The sequence below is a fragment of the Parasteatoda tepidariorum genome, chromosome 3 (assembly GCF_043381705.1).
Source record: "Parasteatoda tepidariorum isolate YZ-2023 chromosome 3, CAS_Ptep_4.0, whole genome shotgun sequence".
NCBI classification, from domain to species: domain Eukaryota; kingdom Metazoa; phylum Arthropoda; class Arachnida; order Araneae; family Theridiidae; genus Parasteatoda; species Parasteatoda tepidariorum.
In genome coordinates, this window is record NC_092206.1 from 26,648,761 (window position 1) to 26,671,260 (window position 22,500).

The 22,500-nt window shown below is 26.9% G+C and overlaps 1 protein-coding gene across 1 annotated transcript in view; it reads right to left on the reverse strand.

Annotated features, from left to right (window-relative positions):
* Positions 1-22,500, reverse strand: part of LOC107443866 (uncharacterized) — a 224,181-nt gene that overhangs the window by 72,691 nt on the left and 128,990 nt on the right. The window contains exon 10 of the mRNA XM_016057873.3: positions 16,413-16,546. Coding sequence (XP_015913359.1) covers positions 16,413-16,546 — 134 coding nt within the window. The remainder of the gene's footprint in view (positions 1-16,412; positions 16,547-22,500) is intronic.

Sequence of the window (22,500 nt, forward strand, 5' to 3'; positions counted from 1 at the left end):
GAGTCTCAAAGTCCTCCATGTTCCCACAACAAATCAATACCTCTGGGGGTACTGATCCAGGAGTTTCCTTGTCTTCTGGATTGGTTCAAAATTACAAGGCTACGGAGTTGAACATTACTAGTCGTAAACCCATGAAATTGGGTCGGCTGTTCAACGACGGTTATAAAATAAAATATTTTGCAAAGCAACAAGATAAATGGAAAACTCTCAGTTGTTTTCTATTCAGCCTTATAATTTTTCAGGCTACTTCAAAAAGATGTTAAAAGATTAACCCAATCATCCTAAATATACTTAGGTTTATTTCAACCGGCCTTCAATTAAGCCGAGCATTGAAAAGAAAAATAAAGGGAATTAGAATAATCGAGCAATGAATGATATATTTTGAAGTGTATATTTTAAATTGTATATTCAGTTTTAACGCTGTTATGCAAATTAAAAAATCCAGCTCAGTGCCAATGCAGCCAAAATTTAGCAATGCAAGATGTATGTGTTAGTTTTATTTAGTCTTGTGATTTCTATGTTCATTAACAATTAGTCTAACTAAAAAGTAAATTTGGCTCTTTGCAAATTTCACAACGCTCTAAGCTAAATGGAAAATTCGCAGATATTTTCTATTCAGCCTTAGAATTTTTCAGTCTGATGACAATCAGCTATCAGGTTTATAGAAATCAACTTTAAATTAGCTAGAGCATTGAATATAAAAATGAAGTGAATCAAATTAATTGAGCGATGAATGATATATTTTCCAGCCATAATTTTCTGTGTCCATTGAAATAAGCATACAAATTGCTAGGCAAACCCCTAGACTAACCGTTATTTAGGAGGTCGTACACTTTTAATATCATTTTTCAGAAAAATTTCTGTAATTAATTATTGGTTATGATATTTTATTTCTTAAGAATTGAAAAACGTTTTTCGATCAGTAAAACAAATAAATTTTAATTAATTTTTTTTCTAGAATTCGTAGTGTAAACTTCAAAGAAAATTTGTCGATAAATAACTGTTTACGCAAAACTTGATTGGTCGTTGAGTCGAAATCAAAAATGAAAGATTTTTAATAAACAGCAAGTCTGATTTTGAATTAATGTAACAGATAGCGAATTCGAATTGTATCTGATGACAATTTGATGTTTCTTTTTTCATTGTTTTTGCTTTTTTGAAAATAACTCTTATACAGTCGAGATTTAGTTAATTAATTTTCTTTCATTTTATTATTTTTAAATTCTTTAATTACTATATTTTTTGCAGCTTCTGTGTAAATGGATCAGAAAACAATTATATGCAATAAGGTAAGTCTCAATTTCTAGTCTATTGTTTGTAAATTTCTAATAAATATAAACTGATTTTAATTTGTCATCAATTTGCGAAAAATCTAAAATGCATCTTTATCACCAGTTATGCAATTTCTATACGTGTTTATTTTATATTATGCGAAAAATTAGTTAAATAATTCCATATTAATCGTCTGAGATATCAAAATTAATAGTCTGCAATAAAAAAAAATCTAAGATGTCAAATAAATCATACATTAGTACCAGTATTATACAATACGAATTAATAAAGAATATGCAAATTGAGACCCACGATATTTAACTAATGGATAAATATTCGTAAAAAATCTCATTTTGCCAAATAATATTTCGTCAATTCATCGAAATTTAAAGCAGAACTATTTCAAATCCTCAAAAATAAATCATAAATAATTCAAATTAGTTGAATAATTTCATATTAATAGTCTAAGATATCAAAATTAAAGGTCTGCGATAAAAAAATCAGAGATGTCAAATAAATCATACATTAATACTATTATTATACAAAATGAATTAATAAAGAATATGTAAATTGAGACCCACGATATTTAACTAATGGATAAATCTTCGTAAAAAATCTCATTTTGCCAAATATTATTTCGTCAATTTATCGAAATTTAAAGCAGAACTACTTCAAATCCACAAAATAAATCATACATAAGCTGAAGTATAACACTTAAATCTTTAAGAGGGTGATAGAATTTCGAAGCATTCTCAATACTGAAAAATCGAGTTGGTTTATTTATTATTTATTTTTATATTTCGCACAACATATCTTTTTGGCGCCGTATTTGGCGATATGTTTTGAACGCATCTCTCACTTTTCGATTCCACTTTCTTCCAACAGATAAATGATTTTTGTACTTTTTGAGTTTCTCTTGACAGCTGGAAAATGCTACGGGCATAAATTTTAAAAACTCCGAAGCCTTCTGTGGCGTTATAAAAGACACACGAACCGTAAAGAATCTTTTTCGCCTATGAAGAAGCTGAAAAAAAATATATAAAAACTGAAACGGAAAAAAAAGTAAAAGAAAATGTGAAAAAGAGAGGGAATATAAAAATTTTCGCCCCTGTACCAAACATAAAATATTAATACCTTACGCGGAATGGAAACTGAAACGAAACTGACGTGGCGGAAATATATATGTCTGTACTAAAGAAAGAAGAAGAAAAAACTAAAAAAAATAATAACTGGTATAAATATATTTTAGATTCCAAGGAAGAGGACCGCCATTACATATAAAAGGCGTTGTACCAATAAAGCGAATTCCTGTTGCCATTTCTTCTGCACTTTTGACACTTGAAGCTAAATTTATTTTTATCAATTTTTAGTATTATTTTTTTGTTGCTTTTTTAGTCTTTGATTGATTTTAATTTATTTGCTGTCTTCTAAAGTATAAGGTTACATGATGTTAAAGTAAAAAATAAAGGTTACATGATGTTAAAGTAAAAAATAATCTGATAAAAGAATAATAAGATGAAATATAATCTCACAATTTGTTGAAAGAAGTATGGAATGTGATAAGAAACACATTTCAGTTTTATCCGTCAATTAAACTGGTTTTGTTGTTTTTAATGATGGATTATCCTTGACTTGTCTGGATCGTAGTGATTTTTCCCTTCTTCACATTTTAATAACGTTTCGCAGATAACAATTCGTTACATTTTGATAACGTTCTGCAGATATTGATAACAGGTGATTATCAGAAATTCATTAAACTTATCAAACAAATTAATTTTGTAGCATTTAATATTGTCTTACCTATGATTGATCTAAATCATAATCATTCTTCACATTTTAGTAACGTTCTTTAGATGATGATTCTTTAATTTTTATAACATTCTCTAGACGATCATTTGCTATCATTTGAAAAGCCGTTCACTTTACCTATCAATCAAACTCATTTTGATGCATTTAATCTTATTTTACCACCAATGGATCTCAAGCATAATGATTCTTCACATTTTAGTAACGTTCTTCAGATAATGATTCTTTAAAAAAATTATTTAACTAATGACGATTAGCCCTATTTTTAAAAGATCTTCCACTTTTACCTATCAATCAAGTTGATTTTCTTGCATTTAATTTTGCCTTACACATGATTGCTTTCAATCATAATGATTCTTCACTATTTTAGTAACGTTCATTAGATGACAATAAGAACGACTTGCTATTATTTGAAACGTTTTCCACTTTTACCTATTATCAAGCTGAGTTTTTTGTATTTAATCTTGCCTTATCCATGATTGATCTCAATCTTAATGATTACTCACATTTTAGTAACAGTCTTCAGAAGATGATTTTTTAAATTTTACAACGTTCTTTAGATAATGACGACTGGCGATTATTTATACACTGTTCACTTTTATCAACAAGTCAAACTGATTTTGTTGTATTTAATTTTGCCTTATTTGTGATTGATCTCGATCAAGGATTCGTCAACTTCTTCATGCTTTCATAACGATCTACAGATGATGATTCTTTACATTTTGATAACGTTCTTTTGAAAAAAATTACATGTGATTAATGGTAAAGGTATTTCCTTTTTAAATCTAAAACAAACTGATTCTGTTGCCTTTAATCCTGTTTTGTACATGATTAATCTCATTCAAGTGATTCATCACGTCATCGCACTTTAACAAGATTTTTCAGATAATACTTCAGATTTTGATAAAGTTATTCAGATAATAATTCAGGTCATAATTAGGAACATTTTTCCTTTTCAACCGGTAATCAAAATGATTTTTTTCAGTTTCAATCCTGAATCAAACATGGTTGATCTCGATTATGATTCATTACATTGCCACATTTTAATAACGTTCTTCAGATAAAAATCATTATTTTAATTTTCTTATAAAGTTCTTCAGAAAGCAAAGATTCTTAATATTTAAATAGCATTCCTCAAACAGTAATGATTCATCATATTCTTATGATGTTATACCGATAATGATAATTCTTCTAATTTCAATGACATTTTTTAGATTTTAATGGTATTAACATTTTGATAACGCTTTTTAAAATCTTTCTCTGTTATTCATATAAATATATGAGTATGCAAGTAAGAATCCAATTATATTTGTACAATTTTAAATAAATCAATAACTCTGGAACAAAATCTATTTTATTGTTATTGAATATTAATAAAAATGCTTTTTGTCAAAACGCTATTTGAAGACAGAAAAACACATGTATATTTTAAAATATTGTAAATTTATTTGTTTCAATCCATATTTAAAACAAATAAAATTACGGTTATAAAATAAAACGTCTCATTATTTCTTTTTAGAGACATTCGATTGACTTTTGCAATATCTTCCATGACTTTTCCAATTCTTCAGAAAAATAATTTCGAACAATACTTATTTTGGCATTTATTTTTAGAGAACTTACTTGTTTGTCAAAAACTTTTCATACCCTTCAAATCTGTGTAAAATGTCCCGAGGCGTTTTGAAGATCCTTCTCCTGCAACGTGTAATCGCCAAGAGTTTCGCCAGGTCACGTATTGAAATGAGAAATGCCTGAGGCGACGACATGGCTCGGGATTTCATTTAAATCCATGCTTATTCTGAACACCTCATTATTGGTTTCAATCGGCGTGCATAATTTGTGGTAAATTGAATCGGCGTCCTTTATTCGAAGCATCATCGGGGGTTTCTGAGGTTGAATTTAACCATATTATTGTGCACACAGCGCACAAACTTTGAAAAGAATTTTAAATAAAATGAATTATTTTATTTCATAATAACTGAATGTTAAATGTTGATAAATGTGCGATTTTTGCTTAGAAATAAGTAGCTTAGAAGAAAATCAACTTATTAAAGGAAATAACATTTTTTTTTGAAAAACAGTTGTTCAATTTTTAGAAGATTATTCATTTTTCAAATTATTTTCACTGTGTATTTCTTTACATTTAGATCGGGGAACAAAATCAAATAACCTAAACTATTAAGATTGCATGCCATAAAATTTTTTAAATGGTTACATGTATAAAATTTCTTAGCTTTCTTATAATTTTTCATTGTAATTAAAATCCCCAACCAATGAATGTAAAGTCAATTATAATACAGACAGAAAACCTATACAAACGGAAAACCTACTACCAATTCAATAGTTGTTACCAATTGGGTATACTATAGCCTACGTCACAGATCGTGTTATTCCTACTAAATTTAACTAGTAAACAGCATTTTTCTGCGAACCTGATTTCTAGCAACAAGTAAAAGCATCAAACGAAGTGTCTTGTTATAAGTCGCTACTCGCCAGGTTGGAATTGTATTAGTCTAGCTCCTTTGGAAATAATTTATATTGTTGTTTTACCGAAGTTTATGAATTTAGTAAGCATATTTAAAACTCAGTTTATTAATTAAACTAAAAGGTAAATGTTATTCCTAGTAAGTGGAAGTAGTTGTGCTTTTTTCATATTATACCCAATTGCAAACCAATACCACTTGTTGTCTAAAATATCGGACGCGGGATCTCAAGAGGTTATAATAGTTTGTCTTAGTTATTATCATAAATTTATTTTGGTAAATAATTTATTTAATTTTTATTTTAAGGGTTTTACATTGATAACTAACTTACACGAGGAAAATATTCTGGTAAAATTACCGCATTGTATGATAATGTAATTTCAGCTGAGAAAATACAGTAATTATGGTTGATAAAACGGAATTTAAACCATTCATTTAGTATTTTTTTCTGTTTCTGTAGTAACGGTTTACTGGAAATTCTGGTTTTTCAAGTTAAGAGTTCCGGCTCACTAACACGAATCACGCTTAAATATTTAAAGTCAAATACATTTTTTTTCCAAATATTTTAATAAATTGTTTCTAAAAGAGTATTATGATATTCCATATCTCATTGCATCACAATCTGCATAAGTTGCTTAAAACACAAGCAGAAAAAGTAATTTTGCATTGAAAATTACAAACGACTTTCATACCAGTAAGTCGCTTGCAAAATTTACAGTATAATCAAGCGAAATATGAGGAAAAAAATTATCATTTGTAATTTTACGTAAAAATTCCCTCCGTTTTTTTAAACTCTTATTATTTTAGGGTAGTCATTATTCTGGCTATTATTATTTTCATATTTTAGTTCATTACTTTACCAGAACATTACTTAATAATTTTGTGTATTTTTTTTTCAAAATAAAAAAAAATCAGTTGTCTAAAATTGCTAGAAAAATCAGTGAGAAATTTTTATGATTCTTCACAATAATGAACTCAGTAATGAAAAAAGTTAAACCCAACTTACTAATTTCCCCCCCAAAAAAACTTAGTTATTGGGGTCTTTTTTTATTCTAAAAACAAGTCATTACTGTGGATAAAAAAGGAATGGACGTTCTTTAAAAGTTGTTGTTAAGTCCGTTGCTGCTTTCAGAATTTATTATTAAAGTTTTCTTCCCTTTAGTATAAAGTTTGAATGATCTTTTCTTTTTCGAAGAGAAGAACATCGTTAAAACTTTGTTAATCTCAGATGCTTTCATCATTTTGATTGTAAGCTTATTGAAACATTTTGTTACTTTCTTAAGAATGGTATCACAAGAGCAAAAGTTTCTGTTTGATGTTTATCTTTTTTTATTTAATTAACTGATGCTCAGCTACAAAAAGTGTTCTACACATGTAGACCATATATCTGAAAAAGTGGTATATATGTTTGTTTATACTGTTACCTAGCATTCACAGAGAAATAAATATACTAAGAAATTCTTCTCTAATGCTAGATTACATAAAAAAGGACGACTCGTTCTTTATTTTATTTTATTTTTTTTACTAAGGAGCCCCAAAATGGCAACAGTTTGGCTCAAATGGTCTTGGCGTCACGCTAAGGCAAAGAGTTTAACTATCAGTTCAATTGATGAATTCTTAAGTTTATCGTTTAATTTTTTTCATTTTTAATGAATTTATGAAGTTTGTGAAAATCATTTGGTCATTTGTTTTATTTTAGTTCCATGAAATGCTTGGATGTTGGTCTGTCGTTTGTCAATTAAAATTAAAATGCATTTTACAAAGCAAATTACGGTTCATTTTAAATATTTAAATTTTTGACCATTTTTATTTTTATTTTCTCGGTTTATTGTAGAATTTCTTATTTAAATAAGCAACAGTGATAAAAATGAGACAGAAATACTTTTTTCGTATTACTGAACTAAATTTTAAAATAAAAGATTGTGAGTTGATTAAAAAAATTTTTGTTTCTATAAAAATGCACAATATGCAAAATTTCGAAGCACTTATGTGAATTTCCGTAATCCAATCTCGGATCAATAATTTTGAATGAAATGAAGCATACAAACTTTTAAACAATAAATCACAAAGAATCATTATTCATTCATTCTTTAAATATAATAGTACAGAAGTAAATAAAATAATGACAGAGTCACTATACATATTGTACTATAGAGTGCCTACTTTATGCATTCGCTTCATCATTTAACCGATTTAAGTGTTGCTTTAGAGCAGGGGTGGCCAAACTTTTTTGATTATCGACCCCTATATAATTTTTCGAAATCTCCATCGACCCCCGCAAAAGTAATTTTCTGTTAATTAAAATAAAACTCTATTACATACTATGTTTGTACATTTATTTTATGATTTTAATCATTTATTAAAGTAATAGTACATTATGTAACAATAGTTTTATGAAAAATATATTAATATTGAAATTTAAATACCTTATTATTAAATAATAAGTAATTATGCATAAGTAGATATAATAAGTAAAGTAACTAAAGATTTACTGCTTCTTGATCAATAAGATGGGTGTGCCTGGTGTTTTTTTGCAAGGTTCGCTATATTGGGTTCAAAATTGGTCAATTTTAATTTTCGTCAAAATTGGTCAATTTTGTAATTTTCGTAAAAAAATACAAAGTGTGCTATAGTTTTGTCGCGGGCTGTACTAATCCATATTATTAATGCTTACCTTCTTTTTTGTGCATTGATAATTAAAATTGATATCTAAACCAAACGAATGGTTTTATCGAAACAATAACTAATTATCCAAAACTATAAAAGTTTTAATAATGACACTGCAAATATTCAACACAGTTTGCAAAGATAGCTGAAACTGCGTATGATATTTGCATTTGTAACGTCAATGCTCGTCACACGTGACATTTGGACAAGCGCACATATGCATATGACTTATAAACTGCGCTGAGTTCGTGCCACTGCGCGGTGGTACGTAAATACTTGTTTCACCCCAATAAATATACGTTTATTAATTTATGTTTTATAAAGAAACTGATATTGAGTCAATTATAAAAAAAATTCACAAATTTTACATACTTAATTAGGTATGTGGGATTTGCGTATTGAGAGCTGTTTCTTTTTTCGACCCACAATTGACCTTTCCGATTCGGATCGACCCCCATTCGCCCCAGTGTCTCAGATCGACCCCTGCTTTTGTTAAATAGACCCTTGGGGGTCTATATAGACCACTTTGGCGACCTCTGCTTTAGAGGGTGTTGTAGGCTATTTTACCTGGAGAAACTTAACAAAACGCGTCCTGGTGACGTCAGAGCAGATCGTCCTTAAGTATTATAGTTCAAGCTACAACTCTTGCTTTAAAAAAGCCTTGTGTTTTCACTTTAGTACTAGATATAAATATTTATGCTAATATTATCTTATCTTAGACATAACAATCTTGTTTCAGCAAAAAAAAATCTAAATAATGAAACTCTCGTGATATATTTTTATAGGAGATAAGAAATGTTTACAAGGCTCTTACAAAGCTACGGAGATGAACATTAGTAGCCGAAAACCCAAAAATTGGGTCGGCTGTTCATTTATGGTTATAAAATAAAATAAAAATCTAGTCCTGTATTAGAAACATAATTTTTATAATTTTCAGTCTTCAGAAATATAATTTTCAGTCTTAAACTTTTGAATATTTATTGCTTAACTGCTTGAAGATTTTTACCATTCTTTTTGAGATAGAATTTAATGAAACATAACAATATTTAACTTCTCTGATAAATGGTACATAAAATATTTTATTACACTCCATATTATAGTTTTAATGTAAACATAAATATATATAGCAATTTTAATTAAAATTTTGTTTTCTTCGATACATTAATTATACACAGCAGTTATATGCTCCTTGCGAAAAAAAGTGCATAAATATCCAATTCCAGTAATTTTTGATTTCTTGAGCTTCCTTTTGAAGAAGTCTTAAATATCTAGTTCGGAAATTCTATGCAATTGATTAATATTTGAACTTAATAATTCATCGTCGGTACATGAATCAAACTCGGAAACGGGAAGTAAAACTAAGTGAAACGGGACAATCTTAGATTTTTATACATAGTTAGGCAACGTCGTCGGGTTTTATATACAGCTAGTGAATTTTTGTTCGATATCAAAGCAGTATTGTAGTCGAACTTTCATGATTATTCTGAACAAGTAAAAAACACTATAATTGAGAAGTAAAAATAACGCACTGAGCTCATCAGTCACTAGAAATAAAATTATTCGTAGAGCTAACTAAAAGACACGCGGTGTCTTCTCTGATACCCAGGACGGACAAAACGCCTATTGGGGGAGGATATATTTTGAAAAAAATGCCTTCAAATTATTCAGAAAAGCTAGAAACGGCGGGAAAACCCATCTTCTAGTAGAAAAGGGATTAATGTCTACTCTTCTAGGAATCAGAGCTTATAGAATGCATGGGGTCATAAAATGACCCCTGGTCGTGCTCCCGGAAACAATATCTTGATCAATTTGAAAAGTGCAGCTTATCATTATCTTTCTCCAAATCCTCCAATGGATCCATAATGTAGGAGAGATTGGTCATTTATGGACTAAACAATAGATAAGATATTTATCACAAAAGCATGTTTTAGTCTCTTATGGTGAAATATAAATGCAGGTTTGCTAAACTATTTTCATAAGAAAATGTAGGGGATTTTTTTTTTTACATAAAAATACATTAGCTTAAGCGCAATAAGAAATATTTGATATAAAAATGGTTTTTAGCAATATATAGCTTGAACACTGTAACTTTTTCATTTTGTTTTTATTAAATATCATTATCCACAATTTTAATAAAATTAATTATAAAATTCTTCAGAAGTTGCGCTTTAGCCAAGTAAATCTCATTTCAAATCATATCAATTGCTCTAGATTCGAAACTTGATTCCAGTCTGTGTTGATTAGAGTTTCGAAATAAAACATATCCCGAGGTGCATCGTCCAAAGTTGAAAGTTCTATAGTTATTTAACTAACTACGAAATTCCTCATGTCTGATATCAATTCATTGAAATATTTTTTAGAAAAAAAAACATGTTGATACTTGATTAAGTGGTTGTCCTTCATTCACAGGTGGTAATTTTATTTATATAAAACAGTAAAATCTTCCATTTTATAATTTTATGCTTCAACCAAATAAACTTTATTATGAATAGCAGCCATTGCAATTGGTTCGGAAGTTGGAACCAGACTGCGTTGGTAAGAGTGTCAATATAAAATATATTCATTAGTTCATGGTGCATGGATCGAAAATGTGTAATTATTTAGCTAATAATAATACAGTCAAACCCCGCTATAGCGAACTCCCGGATATAGTGAACGAAATATTCGTTCCCGTGCTTTGCTATACACGTATAATATTATTTTTTGTGGATATAGTGAAGTAAAAGAAGAGAGAAAATTGGATATTATGAACTTTTTTCTGTCTTCCACTGATTTTTTTTCTTCATTTTTCGGTAATTTTAAAATTTCTACATAAATTACATTTACCGATCTTTAAAGCAATTTATTGAGTGAAATGTAGCCATGAGCATTCTTTTTTGTTTGCGTTTTCTATCTCAGTTTCCCATACCTTAATAAATTCCATCCCTAAATTAATGAGTACGTAATGAGTACGTAAGATGAAGAGTAATAAAAATAAAAGTTAGCACATTTTCTGTTACTACATATTGTTTTTTAACCATTATTGCATTTCTTTTTATTGGTCATTTATTTAAATAATGTGTAATAAAAGGGAGCAGTTCGGAAAAATTAGTTAAAATTGTTTGCAGTAGGGATATAGTGAACTCACTGTTATAGTGAACCAAAATCTCGGTTCATCGAAGGTTCACTATAGCGGGGTTTGACTGTACTTCTCATAATTTTTCAGAAAATACATGTTGACTGTAGCTTCACAGTGGTAGTTTATGACTCATTTAAAGCAATTAATAATTAAATTGCAACTATTTTAGCTATAATTTATGTAATGTAGTAATTAACTATTATATTTCTCATGCCTGTTATCAATTCACTAAAAAATACTTGTTCATTCTTTATTCAGTAGTTGTGTTCATAAGTGCGATAAGTAAGTAAGCAATTATGGTTGTAATTATAAGCATTAAGTATTGGCCATGCTCAATTTAAAATTAAAAAGTACGCCTGGTCCCATTTTGCGAGAACTTTAGTACCGAATTTCAGTTTTTAGTTGAAACATTACATAATTAATAAAATAAATCAGTTTCTTCTTCAAAATTGTTTAATGTTATTCATAACTCGAAGTTTTTTAAAAGCATTCATAAAGATAAATGAAAATATTTAATATTTATTATTGGAAAATAAATGGTTGTTATTTAAGTATTTTGACATTATTCTCTCAAATTAGAAAATCTAATTATAAGCTTAAAGCAAAAAAGAAAAATACTCATGTGTTAATTAAGTAATAAAAAAACTAATTTCAAAACCTAAATAGCTTTTTAATGCATCATTATCAATTAAAATAGAAACAAAATTTTTAATTTACCAAAGATCGGCATTAACTTTAGAGAATAAAAATTACTTTAATTAAATTATCTAATTGGAATTTCTCATTCAAGTCGGCTTGTAAATAAATATGTTAATTAACAAATAATTCATGTTTTATTAATTGCTAAAAAATTGAAGTTAAAATGTAAATTCCATTAATTTTGTTCTGATAGGCGAAACACATGCTATTAATTAGATAATTTGTAAATTAATGTTATTTTGTGAAATAAGAATTATGATGAATTGTTTGAGCAAGAATTTCGTTTCTTTTAAAATTAATTAATTTATTTTTCAATTTTAAAGTTGGTAGTTTTCCATCAACAAAAGACCAGTTCTAATCATAATATACTTTAAGAAAATTGTACGAAATAGGAAAATTAACAATTTGCATTGTCCAAAATCATAACACATAGGTTAAATTAGAAATAGTATATGAGATAACTCAAATGCACTAATATTAACTAAACTAATTTTTTAAAAAAAATTGTAAGAAAATACCAATTTTTCTGGTATAAAATTAAATATACTTTATTTAATGTCTACTGTAATTAGTCCAGAGGTCAGAGAAGTGGACTTCGGTCACGAGAGGTCCGAGTTTGATCCTCAATTTTGCTAAGATCCACTGAGTACATGCGATATATGAGATCATATAATCTGAGGAATCGAAAGTCCTGTGAGTGATAATGGGTAAAGAGATCTGGAGAAACTTTCCTTCCCCTTCAAATCTATTTTTAAATTGAGAATATGCTCTTACGGATAAGTTGTGAAACAGTCTATCTATTGAGTTTGAGCTAAGACGTACTTTCACTTTTGTGGTGCTATCTTTTCAAACGAAAAGCTCATTTATCTGACGCTGGCGAGCTTGACTTATCCTTGTCTATTGAGTTTGAGCTAAGACGTACTTTCACTTTTGTGGTGCTCTCTTTTCAAGCAAAAAGCTCATTTTTCTGACGCTGGCGAGCTTGACTTATCCTTTGTCGTTAGAAAAAAAAAACATAATTATAGTTATAGCCTTCACTTTTTATTCATGAAGTAAATTCCTAATGACACCTAATATGAAAGGAGTTATCATCATTTAACTATTTCTAAAGAAATATTTCTGTAAAAAAATATATATATACACAGAAAAGATGACATCTCCTCTTGGAGAATATTTTGAGTCAACTGATACAGTTTTTCTACGTACAAATTAAGAAAGGCTCTAATTTCTACTTTTTTATGATTGAAGAGCATTTTGAAATTCATAATTTTTCATTTACTTTTCCTTATTTTTAAAATTTAATAATTGAATAAATCAAGTATGCTATAAAAATTCCTAATTTCAGAATTCTAAAAGCACCCACGGGAATTGAACGAAGATTCATCTATCCCATGTTTACTGATGAATTTAATCGAAAAATAAATTGAAAAATCTAATAAAATACTTCAATTTGATTTTTAGTCATATCAAAATAATAAAAATATCAAAGTATCTTTTGAAACTATTTATCAGTGTTCATGAATATACATATATAAATTGACTTAAATTGCATTGTAGTGGGCGTTTATTAGTAAGTATGTAATTACGCAATCGTATTGGATATTAAATTTAATTAATTTTAAAATATTTGTAGAAAATTTCACTGATGATTTAAATGTGTTTTTAATATTTCGAAATTAATATCAATATAATTAAGAATTATCTTTTTTCTAACATTTTTAATTAGTTTCATTCGTAAGAATCTGAGAATAAATTTGTAATATACATAGTTTTCTTTTATTACGTGAAGATAGTTTAATGAATTAAAAATTTCAATTAATATTTTAATAAATTCAAAATCTAAACATACATACGAGAGTTAATCAGAAAAATTACGCAGTTTTATGTACATTAAGCATTCTAATAGAATAATAAATTGGAAAAAAATCTTAAAAGAGTAAATTTCTTTTGCAGTTTTGCCATAATTTAGCAATAAACGTTAATTTACAGTGGTTTTTTTTAACTTTTCATTTAATTTAATATTTGTATAAATTGATTAAAAAGTACTTATATTAACTTGCATTTGATATTGATATCGCAAATGATATATTTAACATTTTTTTCACTACTAAAATGCTTGAATCACATACCGAACTTGAAATAAATAAACTTTTATTTTCTTAAAATAAGTATAATATTTACATTTTGATAAAAAAAGTGTTTGTAAGCATAAAATATTATTCCTGCAATCATCATCATATATATAAATTATTTTTTTAAGTTCTTAATAGGATTCATTTTCAGCATTTTATTAATAAATTTGTAAAATACATCAATTTCTTTTGATATGTAGAGATAATTTAATGAATCAAAGATTTCAATTAAAAATGCTAGATAATCAAAATCTAAAAAAAACCAAGAGAATTCAACCGAAAAACTAACACAGCTTATTATACATTGATCATTCTAATAGAAAAGCAAATTGGAAAAAAAAATCTAATGAGAATATATTTCATTTGAGTCTTTTAAGCATAACTAAATAATGATCCTCATTTTCCTATGATATTGGATCTAACGGTGATTTTTTGTCTCTTTTTTTTTCTTTCGCCGAAAAATAATTAAAAATATCTTCATTGCAAAAGGAGATGCCAGAAAAGCAGAGAAAAAAAAATCATTGGATAGAAAGAAAAACAGAGAAGCATCGTTATTAAAGAAAATTTTACTTAATTTTTGAAATTGAGTTGAATTTTTTTTCTCCATTTTTGGCGATGCTATTATTGCGGAAAATAATAAACTTATGCTTTTGGCTGGAGTAAAAAACCTAAAATTAAAACAAAAAAAGAGAGCACCGCTATAATGATTAAGGTTTGCTTACGGTAATGATGCAAAATAACCGTTTTAAAACGACATGGTACCGGCTGCTATTAAGTGCAAATTTTTTTTTTATCCTCAATTTAGTCTTTTTTTATAATTACTTCAGCACTAAACTAATTATTGATTTCAGTTTAATTCTGGAAAAACTATGCCTTAAACTCTTGTGAAGTAATGAGTCAGAATTCTCGTTTTTATTTTATTTCGGCTAATAGTATTTTGTTTTTGTTTTTTTGCCCTGTCGATTTTGCATTTGGGCATTAGACAATTATAACAAGGCGCATTAATTTTGAAAGACTATATCGTAGTATTTAACGCAGAGATATTGTTTCGGAATTGATGATTTCTTTTTATTACCGCATTAAGATTATTCGAGATGTTGATAAAAGTCAGAAAAGAATTGACATTTATTCGCTTTGAATAAGTGTTCATTATTTTGATGTGGATGATATCTAGTTCATTAAAACATTATTTATTAATTACTAGAATATCTTTTATTTGAAAATTTTTCTAGTATTTAAAAGTGTTCCTTTATATCGAATTGTTTTTCTATTAATGAACTACTTAAACAAACTAATCCTTAAAACCTTTGAATTTGGTAATTTTATAGTTTTGTGTATGTTGATAAAATTAACATTACTTTACATACTACGCACGTCCGGACACATACATTATAATTAAAAAATGTTAAGTAAATATGGTAAAAGCATAAGTAAATGTCATTGACCCAAAGAGGGACATTGATAATCTGTAGTGATCAAGGAGTTTCAATTGATAGTTTGGGTTCTATTTTATTCGTTAATACATTATTTTCTTAATGCAGGTTAGTACATTGTTTAAAAATGTTAGAAACACGTGTGATTCGTATAGTGAGAGCACAATATCTACTTTCTTTTCTAGATATTTCTTGTGCTTCTATATTTTTTCGATCGATCAAGAAGTAATAATAAATTAATAAATCGTATCATTATCTAATTTAAATTTCTTTTCATATGCTTTTAATAAAACACGATGCCGCGACATTTGTTTTCTTGACTTAAATGTCAGTTAGTATTGCTTACTAGAAGAATGCAATATGCTTACAAACCATTATTATGATAAACTAAATAATCATTTTCGATTTGATAAAATGTTGGTACTTAAACAGAGTTTTAAATATAGTAGTAATAAAAAACTATTAACTTTTTATTGATACCATTCTTCAGTTTATGTAAAAATATATTACAAGATCAAAATAACTGCTTTTACAGGAATCTTATTTGAGCCTGAACATGTATTTACGATTAAAATATGTGATTTTAAAAATTCATGAGATAAGCATATTTTAATGTTTTTGGTTCGCAAAATCTAAGTAGTTATAGATAAATTTAATAAATGATTAGTGTGCGAAATTAAAATTATCGAATCCATTTGTTAACAAGAAAAAAATAATAATTTTCAAACCACCATTTTTCATCTTCTTTGCATTCAGAAGCATTTATATTCATAAAAATAACAGCATAAAAAATAAAACTTACGTTATGTTAATATCTATTTCTTCTGTTTTGTTGCCAACGTCGTAAGAACAATGAATTCCGATTGCTTTGTCCATCGCTGTAACAACATGATCGTTGCTTTGGATCACTAGAACATTTGAGAATTTGCCTTCTTCCTAGAATCAAATTATTGGTACTTTATAAATATCGGTACTTTATAAATATTTATATTTCATAAATATTGGTGCTTTATAAGTTTAATTTTTAAAAAAAATTCTCTCAGAAGGTAAGAAACGTGTGACAAGGCATAAATTTTTTTCGCAGAGTTCCTACTTATAGTACAACATTGTTCCAATAGATGGCGATGTAAATTTCTTTAATCTTACCTTCGATTGTGCTTTGTTAAAATTTAATAAAAAATTCATTCCACGATTACAAAATGTGACTGTATCTAATAGCAAATGATTTTAAGATTTATATCCATTGAATAAACATGAAAAACAAAATCGGGGATAATTATATATGCTTTTTTTTGATTTGTGATTTGTGCAGTGCTATCTATTGAAAAAGATGTTCTAGGATTAAAAAAAATACACTATGTCTCTAGAATTTACTTCTCTTTTTAAAAAATTTCCATTTATTAATGTTTAAAAAATTTTGTCTTATTTAAAACATCCTGCATTTATAAAGATAATCTATAGACTCACTTTACTCAATTTTTTTCCCCGCACAATTCGTTAAACGTGAACAGTTATACGTTTATACGTTATTTAATTTTTATGAATAAACTAATTTTATAAGGCCATAAATATGATGACTTAGAATAAATTACTTTAAACTAAAAAGTATGTGACATTTTTGCAAGTCAAAGATCATTTAAAATTGGTATAAATTAATTGTAACCAAAAAAAGAAACTCATATAAGAAGTAACAAAAACAATAAAAATAAAATATTTATCAAATGTAACCTAAAAATATATTAATATATATTCTAAAAATATAATGACTGCGGACCTAAAATATATTAATCATTAAAATTCAAAACATTTTAAAATATATGTGACTTGTTTAGAATATTTTTACTATCATAACAAAAAAAAAAATAATATTTCCATAATTAATCCTTATTTAAATCATCTCAAGCTTAATTAATAGTAATTTATGGCTGCAGGGTAGAAATTAAATGACAGTTTTAAGACCATAAACTAAACAAAAGAAATAGTTTTTAATTTCATAAATGAACTTAAATTATTCAAATTATATACGAGAAAAAGTTATTCCCCTAAACAAAAGAAAGAATTGAATTTCTAAGATTCCGAAAGTACAACTATACCAGGTTGAGGAATTCAGAGAAACAAAAAACCCTAATATAATTTCAAAGAATTTTTTTTTTCTATTTACTTTCCCTGGAGAACCCATATCTTGGTTTAATTCAATTTCCCGAGGAATGTTTTACTAAAAACAAATTTAGCATGCACAGTAAAATACAAAATACTTTATTATTTTAAAATTTTTGAAAAGACTCAGTGTTTCTAAATGACTTTTTGCATTCTTATTCAAAAGTAAATTACTTGCCACACATTTAAATGAAAATTTACGTCTTTTCAGAGACATTACATGTTTTCTTTTTTCTGCTAGCTTTTGGCTTTCTGCTACTGTAAAATAATTTCTTTCCCCACAAGAGACAAATGTTTACGCATTGCAGAGAGATTTTGAAACTGGTTTTGTAATAAAAATTGCACTTAGATGTATTTTGGACATTTTGGGAACTCCGGAATATCCTGCCTATTAAAGTACATGGACTGTCTTAGAATATTCAGACTTTAAAATGAGAAATGTTTCCTTAAATGCATACAATATGTTGTAACGTATATAGAAAGACTTATATTTCATGTAAGTTAAGGTTTTTAAATATTTCGCGGTATATTACGATACGCATGCAAGCAACTTAAATGTTCGTCCACTATGGATGCTTTAATAGTGTAACTCATTTGCTTAAAGTTATATTTTTAGGAATTATTGTAAAAATAGCAAGGAAAAGCTTCCTGAGTTCATTATTTAAATAGGCTGCGCAGAGTAAATGGAACTGTGAGGGGAAAAAAAATCTGGTAAAATTAATAGTCGTGTATGGTTATGACATTCCTGGTACAAAATAATAAAAAGAAAACACAATTCTGGGTAATAAAGCCTATATATACGGTATTTAAATTCTGGCTTTCAAAATTATCGTTTTAATTACTGCACATTTAATAAAAAATACAAAAGTGAAACGTAAATTTAATTGAATAATTGTTTTTTTTTACCACTGTCAAAAGAATCACGATAAAATCACCTAATTTTGCCATATTTCTTGAATTTTATCACATATTTTAATCCTATATTTTACGGTTAATTTAACCAAATCAATTATCAAATCGCTTTGGTAAAAATTATTGAACCTTTTGGTATCTGCATAGAGTCAGAAACACGGTAAATTTAACCATATTTTGGTAGATTTGTCACTACTTTTTTTCTCAGTGTAACTCTAAGAGTCATTTTTAAATCTATATCAAAGAAAACAATTTATGTATATTCTTATTATTCTAATATTTTCTAATAACCGAATAAATGGTTTTCATGCCATGCTCTAAAGCATCATGATAAAATTAGCGAAGTTCCCCACATTTATCAAATTTTATCAATTATTTTAAAGATATATTTTATTGTTTGTTTTACTAAAATTATTCCGAAAGTGCTTCAGTAGAAATTACCGAAAGTTTTGGTGTTCCTATAGGGCCATAACCAGGGTAAATATTATGATATTCTGGTAGTTTAGACAAGACTTTTTCTTCATGTGATTTGTACATTGTTTTTTTATTGAAAAGCTTGTAAAGTAAAGAAAAACAAAAAATCATGCAAATATATTTCGACTTCAATTGTGTACTACGTAATTGTCATAGGCACAGAAGTAACTTTAATGTTTCGCAACTTTACTTTACATAATAAAACACATTACGGTTTCAGTTAGTTTTGAATAGTAAAAATACTTCATAAACGAAACATCCTCCTTGCTCCATTAAGCAATATTACTCAGCTCAGATTACTTTAGCAAATTGATCTTGAAATATTTTTTGTATCAAACATTTTGTCAACTCATAATAAGCAAGCGAGCAATTTTAAAATTTGACAACGATAAAATTTTTGATTATAAAACACACTTCAATTAAAGTTATATTTAAAGGTTTTTCATGAGAAGTACCAGCACTTTCTGGGAGAAAAAGCATTTGCAGTTTATTATACAAATATGTAACATAGAAGACTTAATGGAACTGTTTTGAGCATTAGTCAAATGTTTTGAAAAAAGCGTGTAAAGTGAAGAAAAATCAAAATCTTAGCAAATATATCATAACATCTATTTATTATCATCTTAGTATAGTCATACAATTAGCTTCAACTTTTCAGCTATAAACATATTAGTAAAAAAATTAAAGATTAATTAATTAAACTGATAAATAAAGTATGTTTAAATTGAGGAAGATAGTTTTAAATAGTAAAACTAAATAATTGTTAAGTTTTATTGAGTTTCATTTAAAGGTTTTTAAGCTATTTTATTTTTAATTGTAATTAGATTTCACTAGGAATAAGGAGTTACATAAATTTAAAGAGATTTTCCTTCGCACAGAAAGTATCATTGCACTTATTCTTTGTCTCAAACAGAATATTGAAACAAAATAAAGTAGTCAATTAAAATTATCTATACTATTGAAAAAATAGAAGAAGCAACAAAAATAATAAGACAGATAAACAATGAGAAACGAAATACTTTTTTTTAATTAATAGATATAAAATTAATTAATAGAAAGAAACACTTGCTTTCATTTCAGCAATACTAATGAGTATAATTATTTTTACAGCTTCTATTTGAAGTTTGAATGGTTCAAATACCCTTTCTATTTCCTTCTCTAAATTAATAGCAGCTGCAAAAATTAATCTTACACTTTTAAATATTCATTTAAAGTATACTTCTATGATGACTAATTAAAGGAATAAATAAGATGAATAAAACAGCACAAACAAACACATTTCAATTTGAATATAAAGCAGGGTTAAAACATAAAATTATATGGTTGTAAATTTAGTTATATTTAATTGTAGAGTTAAATTAGTGTGAAAGTTTTTCATAGTTTTACAAAATAAACTAAATCAATTGTATTTTAAGCGTACATTATTAATTTTGAACTTTTATTGTAATAGTTTTAATTGTAAAATCATTAAGACTATGAAGTTGAAAAAAAAGCTTTTTTCTTACCGAGGAAGCTATAATTGTATTTCATCATGAATAAAATATTCAAAATAAAATATCTATACTATTGAAAAATAAATTAAGAAACAAAAATATTAAAACATATGAACAATCAGCAAAGGAAAACTTCTTTTGTTTAAAAATAATTAATAGAAATAATACACTTGCTTGCATTGCAGTAATACTGATGAGTATAATTATTTTTACTGTTTTTATGTAAAGTCTGAATTGATCAAATTCCCTTTTTGTTTTCTTCTCATGAGCAGCTAAAATTAATTTTACAGTTTTAAAAATTATACTTCTATGCTGATTAATAAAATAAATAAACGAATAGATGTAGATAGCACAAACACGCACGTTTCAATTTTAATTTAAAACTGTATTAAAACGTAAAATTATGTGGCAATGAATCTAATAAATTTAAATGAGAAGTCAATTTATTGTAAAATAATTTTATAGTTTCACAAAATAAAACTAAAAATTATTGTAATTTAAATTTACATTAGAATTGTTAACTTAAAGTGTAATAGTTTTAACTATAAGACAGTAAAGTCTATAAATTGAAAGGAAAAAAAAAACTTTGTACGAAAGTTATAATTGTATTTCATCGCTTTTTAAACAGAATATTCAGAATCAACAAAAAAAACGAAAAAAAACTATAAAAAGACGAACAAAGATCATAAAAAAACCTTTTTGTTTAAAATTAATTAACAGAAATAAACACTTGCTTTTATTTCAGCAATATTAATGATCTGCCCTTTACGACTCAACTTTAAAACACGTGTTTCTTATTCTTCTTATATTCTCTCCACACTTTTTTAATTAATAGCAGCTGCAAAAATTAATCTTACAGTTTTTAAAAGCACCTTTAAAATTATACTGCTATGCCGTGTAACGAAAAAAAAGCAAACCCAGCAGCATTAACAGTTAAGACTGATGAATAAAACAGCACAAACAAGCACGTTTTAATTGCGAAACAGAGCAGTTTTAATGAGCGAAAAATATCTTCTCTCCTTTCTCTCAAGATTTGCTAGCTTTTCAAGTATGCACGAAAGATGCGCGGGAATATAATTTGTCCGGAGAATATGTTTTACGAACCAAAAATGTATAAATGAGGTAGCTTCGTTATTAAAAGCCAGAATGAGAAAGTGCTCCTTTTTGGACACTAAAAACCCAAAACTGCGGAAGTATTAAAAGTCCGGATGTTAAAAGTCTCCCTTGTGTGTACGGTTACTTAGGAAAAGGGCAAGTTTTTTTTCCCTTATAACCGAAGCATCTGCTCTACTTTGTTGATGTTTTAATTTTAACGGGTAAAAGCTTTCTCAAAAAGTCAGTTTTTTTATTATTTTTATAAAGATCTAGGGAACAGTTTGGTTGGTTAAACAGGGTATGATTGTAGGTAGAGTAATTATCATTGGATCCTCAGTTTAAAGTTGTATTTTTTATTTTTTTTTTTATGAACTCAGTTCTTTGAGTATATTGATTTTTATGTTTATCTTAACTTCATAAATTTAATATTTTATTTTCATCTTTATTGAAAAATTAATACTTTTTGTTATAATGTTTAATTTGTATGAAATGTACACATGCAATAAATAAGTTGAGTTAAAAATAAATTTCTCGCTTTTTTAATATAATATCATTAATCATAAATTTGTTGCAAATGATAACGGGAAAATATGAAATCTCTTTTTTTTTGTTAACGAAAAATCCATTTTCTAATTCTTTTTGTTTAGTACGATTTATTAAATAAAATACTAAATATACTTTATTTACTCAAATAAAGACTAGTACTTTATGCGTTGCATTAAAAAATATAAACAATTACTTTTATACGGTTGAAAACGT